Source organism: Triticum aestivum, chromosome 7A (genome assembly GCF_018294505.1).
Source record: "Triticum aestivum cultivar Chinese Spring chromosome 7A, IWGSC CS RefSeq v2.1, whole genome shotgun sequence".
Lineage (NCBI taxonomy): Eukaryota > Viridiplantae > Streptophyta > Magnoliopsida > Poales > Poaceae > Triticum > Triticum aestivum.
This window is the reverse complement of record NC_057812.1, coordinates 6,491,649-6,499,148: the sequence shown is the minus strand read 5'-3', so window position 1 is coordinate 6,499,148 and position 7,500 is coordinate 6,491,649. Positions and strand designations below refer to the sequence as shown.

At 43.0% G+C, this 7,500-nt stretch overlaps 1 protein-coding gene across 1 annotated transcript; it reads right to left on the bottom strand.

Annotated features, from left to right (window-relative positions):
* Positions 1-836: 836 nt before the first annotated feature.
* LOC123147989 (disease resistance protein RGA2-like) lies at positions 837-6,061 on the bottom strand. The gene is made up of 6 exons (XM_044567325.1): positions 5,783-6,061; positions 5,073-5,325; positions 4,050-4,644; positions 3,396-3,980; positions 3,157-3,230; positions 837-3,021 (listed from the first exon to the last, which is right to left on the bottom strand). Exons 1-6 carry the CDS (start codon positions 6,048-6,050, stop codon positions 837-839), a joined length of 3,960 nt encoding a protein of 1,319 aa, XP_044423260.1. The 5' UTR covers positions 6,051-6,061.
* Positions 6,062-7,500: the final 1,439 nt, after the last annotated feature.

The following is a 7,500-nucleotide window of genomic DNA, read 5'->3' as shown; positions in this document are numbered from 1 at the left end:
ACAATTTTTTGTTATATGACTCATATTTTATTTGTCAAATTCATGGTCGAAGATAGGCTTATAAAATTAGTTGGCACGAGAAGTTAGTTATATAAAATCAAATTTTCCCCACAGGAAATTCATCCAAGCTTAGCAAGTTTCCCTTACAAAAACTTAATAAACAAAAGGAATTCAAATTAACTAAGTTAATAAAAACTTTTGAAATGCGAGTACGCAACATGCTCCTTCCATGATTTTTGCAGGGCATGGTAGAAGTTGGGCCAAAATACAGCTATGATGCCATTCTATATTCGTACAAGATATACTAGTATAGCCTCTCTGACTAACGACAGAGATCTAGGAAAGCACATTGATTTAAACCACATCAGAAGCCATATCTTTCCTCTGTCTTTTCCTTGAATAATTACAGCACAAAGGAACAGGACACATTTGATTTACACTGTTGATTTCAGTTTTACGATCTGCCTTCCTCAACGAATGTAGGCAAGGGACATGCAGGAAAATGTTCACTTTTGGTGTTTGCATAAATCAGATTAGTTCTGTGCCATTTGTGAGTACAGTCCTGCTTGATGGATGAAAAGAAAAAAATTGAAGTAGCTGCATAACGGTCCTCTTTTCTTTTCTTTTCTTCAGCATAGCGTCAGACGTCTCCAATCCACCAAACTGGAGCTGGTGATCTGATCTCCCAGGTGCATTACTGTAGCTGCAGACCATATGTGCAATACGTCAATTAAAATGGAAAAGGTGTTCATCATCTTCTGTTGACAGACACCAATATAGTATGGTAGAAACTAAGAAGTGCACCTACCTTAGCACAGCAGCAAGACAGCAGGTAATCATCCCAAAAAGGGCTCATCAATCTTGACCTTTAGCTTGCTTGTTGCTAGCAATCTGCATTGTTTTGAGAGCTTGCTGCTGCAGTCTTCGATCACCAGCTGTTCCAGCGAGGGTGGGAGGCCCTCCTTGGGCAGCCGTGAGAGTCCCTTACAACATTCGATCTTCAGTTTCTTGAGGGAAGGAAGGCTGTGCAGCCCCGCAGGAAGATCTTCCAGATCATCACAACATACTATATGAAGTTTCTCCAGCGAAGGTGGGAGGCCCTCCTTGGGTAGCTCTGAGATGCGTGGACACCATATGATCTTTAACCTCTTGAGGGAAGGAAGGCTGTGCAGCCTCGCCGGAAGATGTACCAGGTCATCACAGTTGAGAAAATGGAGATCCTGCAGGGGCCTATGGAGCAGAAGTGCCTTCTCTTGCTCATCTGTTAACCTTGCTTCTTTCAAATCATATAGCTTTAGTCGTTGGAGGCAGGTAAGGCCCTTGCAGAATGGCGTGGTAAGGCGAGACAACATATCGATAGTAAGACTTTCCAGTTTAGGGAAAATGATCCCATCACAACTCTCTCCAAACCCTATCAGGGATCCGATTACTTTGAAATGCCTGAGGTTCACGAGGGATCGCAAGCCCTCTAGTGGGACGAGCGAAGTACAGTGCACAATCTCAAGATCTTCCAGCAGTGTCAAGGGTTTCAGCTCTAGAAGCTCCAAACTTGAGTTCGAATATAGTGCCAAAGCCCTGAGAGTCCTGAGCGATTCCATGTCATGTAATGCAGTGAGTGATTTGCATTCTCTAATTGTCAAGTCTTCCAACGATGTACAGGAGTGCAGCATTAGAGAATTCAAAGCTGAGCTATAAAATAATTGTATCTTTTTGAGGCACGTGCGGTTATTCAGAAAGCACAGCTGAATGGTTTCTTGAGGATACTCATATATTAAAATTTGTTCAAGTGATTGCGGTAGGAGCAGTCTTCCGTGCACCAAAGACGAGAGCATCTTGGGGCAACCCTCGATTATACTTAGTTTCTCGAGGGAGGCAAGTCTGGCGATGTCAAATATTAGATGAGGGCATCTAGAAATAGTTATCTCTTTGAGAGAAGTGATGAGATTAAATGGAATGCACCACAAACCGTCTGGAGCTGAGTTTGCCGACAAACCATTTTGATATCCTGATGATGAAGCCTCCGAGGCTGGGTTGAGATTCAGCTGACCGTTTTCTTCCCCTTCAATCCATAACTGTGTCAACTTTGAACAGTCCTTTAACATCAATTTCTTCACCGCCGGCGCATGTCGAAGCATCAGAGATAACCACTTCCCCGTTATTCCACATGAAAAAATACTAAGACTTTCAAGACATGGGAGGGCTATATAATCTGCAGCTATCATATCTTCATGGGTGTGCGCTGACACAACATCCGAAGAGAAGAGTTTTGTGCAACCCACTATTGTCAAACTCTCTAAAGATACGAGCTGATGAAAACTTATTAGTGGAATAGACGTCAGATTCCTGCAGAAACTTATTTCCAAACATTTGAGGTCCCTCAGATTATGGAATGCCAAGATTTTTTCATCCAATCTCATCTCACCAAAAGACTCACCCAAAAGACTATTTGGCCTAATTTCGAATGTTTCCATGTAAAACTTGTCCATTGTCAGAGATGTTGAAACTCTGCTGATTAAAAGTTCAGAAAATGTGGCTGAAGGCCGAAGAGGGATCACTACTTCCAAGTGAGGACAATCGTAAACAATGAACTTCCTAAGATTGGGCAACCATGAACCCTTCTTCATTTTGAAGCTATGATGTTTCTCAAGCAAATCAAACATCTTGAGTTTGTGGCAATTTCGGATATCCAATACCCTTAAACTAGAGTTCATATCTCCCAGAGAAGTGCACACACAACTCTCCAACTCTGACATTTCAACTAAAACTAGCTCCTCCAATGACGGAAACGATACTTCTCTTACTTTCCGCATGTTTCTCAAAAATAACCTTGTAAGAGACGGAAGCCTTTTCAGTGATAGAACTATCCAGCATTCTCCACAGTTCTCTAGATGAATTGTTTGTAAAGAGGTAAGCCAACCATCTAACACTCGATTGAAAAACTTGCTCGAAACTTGAGGCGAGGAACCCAACTCAACATGACTGTCCTGAAGTTTCAGATACTGGAGATGTCTATGATTTACCCTACTACACAAGAAGGAATGAAAATCAGCAGATGTTGCAGACAAATGCAGCACTCGCAAATGATGTTCCTTTTGGAATACTTCTTGGAAGGCTTTGAAGAAGAAAGAGTCATACTGTCCAATTAACACCAATGACCTCAATTTTTTCACTGATGTAAATGAACTTCTCAATTTTTCTTCAAACTTCTTGCTACAAGGTATGTTGCTCATCTGATCATCCATGGAATATATTGAATCAGTTAGTATTGACAAATGGTGTACAGTTGGCAATATTTCATTGCAATATATACCATCTATTGTTGCACACTCCCTTCTTGAAACAACCCTTGCAAACTCATGCATGAGACCACTAATGGAATAGGAAGTTTGTCTGACCGAAGAGATGACTTGCTCAAAGAAGCCCAGGTTCACCAAGTCAGTTAGATAGTACCATCCCGTATCCTTTAAACTCGCACTTGAATCGTCTAGCTTCACAAATCCGTGTGAAATCCACATATAGACTAACTCCTCCGCGGGAAACTGATAACCGTATGGGAATATAGAACAATATGAGAAGCACTGCTGTAAATGGAAGGGCAGCTCGTCATAGCAAAACTTCAAAGATGACATAATTCCACTACTGAGGTGCAGCGATTTCCAATCTTCATTCTTCAGACCGTTAGTCCAATGTTCAACGGTGAGATGCTCTATTAATAGTGCTCCTGCAGTTTGTGCCGCTAATGGGTTTCCTTTTAACTTGTGTGCTATTTTTTGTCCTATGCCACTTAGACTTTCTTGCTCTTCGTAGTTCTCATCACCAAATGCATGTGCTTTAAACAATAACCAGAAATCATCTTTTTCCAACGCACCTAACTTAATTGGTTCAGCCGTTCCTCTCCTTTTCGCAACAGATGGTTTTCTAGTTGTCATTAGTATCAAATTGTTGTTTGCATTGTCAGACTTAAAAGGAGCCAACAGCTGGTTCCATTGGCAGTCATTTTTGTCATCCCAAACATCATCTAAAATAAGTAGAATCCTCTTTGACTTGATATTACCCTTCAAGATCTCCTGAAGCTTGGCAAGGTTGCAAAGCCCTCCATGTGTTTCCTGTGACACAAAATCTAACATCTCCCTTGTGAGCCTCACTTCATCAAAGTTGTTAGACACCCAAATCCATATCTTGTGGTCAAATTGATTTTCCACTGCTGGATCATTGTATACAAGTTGAGCCAGAGCTGTCTTCCCAATTCCTCCGATGCCTACAATAGGCAGAACAGTGACACCACCAGCTGATTTGTGTTCGCTTATCAACTTGATGATAAAATTTTTCTCTGCAGATCTCCCGTACATTTTCCTTTGATGAAGACTCGATGTTCTTCGGCATGCAAAATAGGTTGTACTCCAACGGTGATTTGAAGCTGCAACAGAATCTAGCACAGGTATATTTATAACTCCTCTCACATCCCCTTGGATGCCTTGCAACTGATTAATTAATTCTCGTAACCTGCTCGAAAATCCGTCCTTGTTCCAGAGGTTTGTGTTATCTGTGGTGACTTGTGTTGACTCACGACCAATTCTCATTCTTTTTCTGCTGGATGAATTACAAACTGAAACAGGCATGGCTTCTCCAGTAACATTGCTTATGCTACAAGAAGAAAGAAAGGGTTCTTAAGTAGATAGTGTAAATAATGAATTAACAGAACAAAAAGGGGTATAGATGGATGCAGAAATGGATGAAAAGTAATTAGATTGTTTCCTAAAAGACAAAATTTAGAGATTGATATAATTTGGATGAAAAGTAATTATATTGTTTCCTAAAAGACAAAATGTAGGGATTGATATAATTTGGATGAAAAGTTGGTGGTTGGGCCAAAAAAATATATTTGGATGATCCATTGAATGATAGATAAGTACGCAAAGTAGGGATTGTGATGCGGGAATTCCACTTCGCATCTAAGAAAAGTACAACTCCAAAATAAAGTGTGCCAGGGCGAAGATGTAAAAAGGCATGGATTGTTCATGTAGAGTAGTTCATAAGGAAATGCACGTTGTTCTTGGGTCCGTAAAACGTACCTTGGGGAAGAGTCTTGTGGTTGGTGACTTGGTAGGGCTCGGGTTATTTCCATACAGCTAGCACTTTTGACATGCCTTGACAAAACTCCTGTCCCGTATTTGGTCTTACATTGTACTATCGCGTGACAGTATTTACATTCTGCGTGCACAGGGTTATCATTACCATCTCTTGTCACGACGAAATGGTCCCACGCCTTGGACCGTAGCCTCTTGCCATGGCTGCTACTTGTTGGCTCGATCGAAGCGGGCTTGCCTAAAAAGTAAGACAAGTATTAATGTTAGCATGGTCCCGTATGACCATCGTCCAAACCTTCAACTTTTAGATGAACAGGGAGAACATCAACTAAAATTTTACATTTAGGGAACAAACCATGCCAAAAGTTGCAGGTTCAGTGCCAAGAACAAGACTCCCAGGCTTCACAAGCCCGGGCAGGGTTTATTTTTTCTCCTTTTTTCACATGGGAAAGAAACTAAACAGAAGATGAAAGATTTCAGCAAGGCGTGCGCTAAATCGCACGTACAAGCTGACTGAAAACATCAACGAATTAAACTAGATTCCGTAGCGGCATGTGCATCTGCTATTTATATTATACACTCACCACCTGAAGAAGGAAGCTCGGATATATATAGATCACAACTGCAGTAGTACAGTAGTATTTTGCAATGAAAAATCACAACTAGCTAGCGAGAAGTGAGTCTGTGGTACGTACCTTGTTGGAGCCTGTAGTGGTCGAGGTCGTCGACTAGGTTTCGGGCGTCATAGAGCACCTCCTTGAGATGAACAAGAGATCCAGCCAGTGCCTCGTTCCCGAGCGCCCTGCCCTTCACAGCAGAGACCACCATGTGGACTCCCTTGATTTCAGACTTGAGCCCGTCGATCTCCTCTGCGAGCCCGGCTTCGCTAACCCAGGGATCATGCTTGTCGATCAGGGGGCTTGCGAGGATGGCCTGCGCTAGCCACCCGATCCCTTCCTCCATCCGGCGGGCGCTGGAGGCGGAGGTTCGTGAGGTGAGCGGCCGGCCGTGGAGTGGAGTGGACGGAGGAAGCAATGCAGAATGCGGCAGCGATCGATTGGGGGAGACAGACTATATAACCGGGTAGGCCGCGATGGGTTGGGTTGTCGTCAGTTGAGAGGCCCATACGGCGGGAAGGGTCCATTCGTCAGTTCCTACTTTCTCGAAGCTGACATGGTTTTGTTTGTGCCTACGTGGATTGAGCAGTGTTACATCCACGTAATGGTTTGCATAAGATTACGAACTGATCTGACATGAAGCTATTTGATTGAATTAAAGAAGAGGATTAAATGGAAGTTTATGTAGCAGCTACGTAGAGCCTTTCGTAGGTTTAGGATTTTCGACGTGGATTTTGCTTTACTCATGGCCTCCCACCCTGAACAATTCAGTGCACCAGCTCTCGCCATTGGGCAACTTGGTGCTCTCGCCATTGGGCAACTCTTTTTTGATGCCAGAGTAGCCCTTGACCAACAGCAGGTGGTACACGCTGCTCGCGCCAGCCCTTGACCACACGCCCGACGTTACGCAGGAGCTTGTGGCCGTCAAGGACGGATACACCGGCGAACGTCGACATGACAAACCTGCTGCGACCACACCGAAAATCTTTCAACCCATTCATCATTCAGCATTCCTAAGTTTCAGAGTTGGGAGTTTTTGGATCGAGGAGCTCGGGAGCAAACCGGAGGCCTCACGGAGTCGCCACCGCAAGTAGACGACGCTTCACGGAAACAGAGTTTTGTTTCCGGCAAGCTCCGACGCCGCTCCTGCCCGGAAACAAAGCTTTGCGGCGAACCTGCTCACCGCCCGCTGCCCCACCCCGCGACACAGGTGGTCGGTGGGAGACGCCGTCGCTCCACTCGCTGCGCCGCCATTGGTCCGGTGCGGAAACAGAGAGTTTGCACCGCGGCTGCTCGGCACGTGCGGCCTGGGCCTGCCTGGTGCTAGGGTTCAATTTTAACCTAGTACACGTTATTGGACTATATACTGGGCGTTATTGGGCGCACAACACTGTTTTGGGCACCGCCTGAATTTTAAATCAAGCTGAATTTTTTGAGTTAAAAAACAAGAGATTCAAAAATAAATTTCTGTGAAGGAAAACCAAAATTATGAATTTGTGTTAAAGAATTAAAAAAAATAAAACCATGGTTGCATAGATGGTTTTTAAAAATTAATGACATTTTGACAAGTTTTTAGAATTTTTGTGAACCTAGAAGTTCATATTGAGGTGTGGGGTATAATTTTTTTAATACATTTAAACATTTTTGCATGTGAAACATTTTTTAGATGCACGTTGAACATTTTTTAAAGATACACGATGTACTTTTTTTATATACAAGTTGAACAGGTTGTTAAATACACGTTGAGTAGTTTTCAACACATGACGAACATTTTTTTTGAAATATCATAAACAGAA

Excerpts from the sequence above, each read along its gene's own strand:
- LOC123147989 (XM_044567325.1), bottom strand. The coding sequence starts at position 6,050 with ATGGAGGAAGGGATCGGGTGGCTAGCGCAGGCCATCCTCGCAAGCCCC. Across the intron at positions 4,645-5,072 it reads CCACAAGACTCTTCCCCAAG|CATAAGCAATGTTACTGGAG; the intron begins GTACGTTTTACG and ends TTCTTCTTGTAG. Across the intron at positions 3,231-3,395 it reads TTGAGCAAGTCATCTCTTCG|ATGAGCAACATACCTTGTAG; the intron begins GTCAGACAAACT and ends ATGGATGATCAG.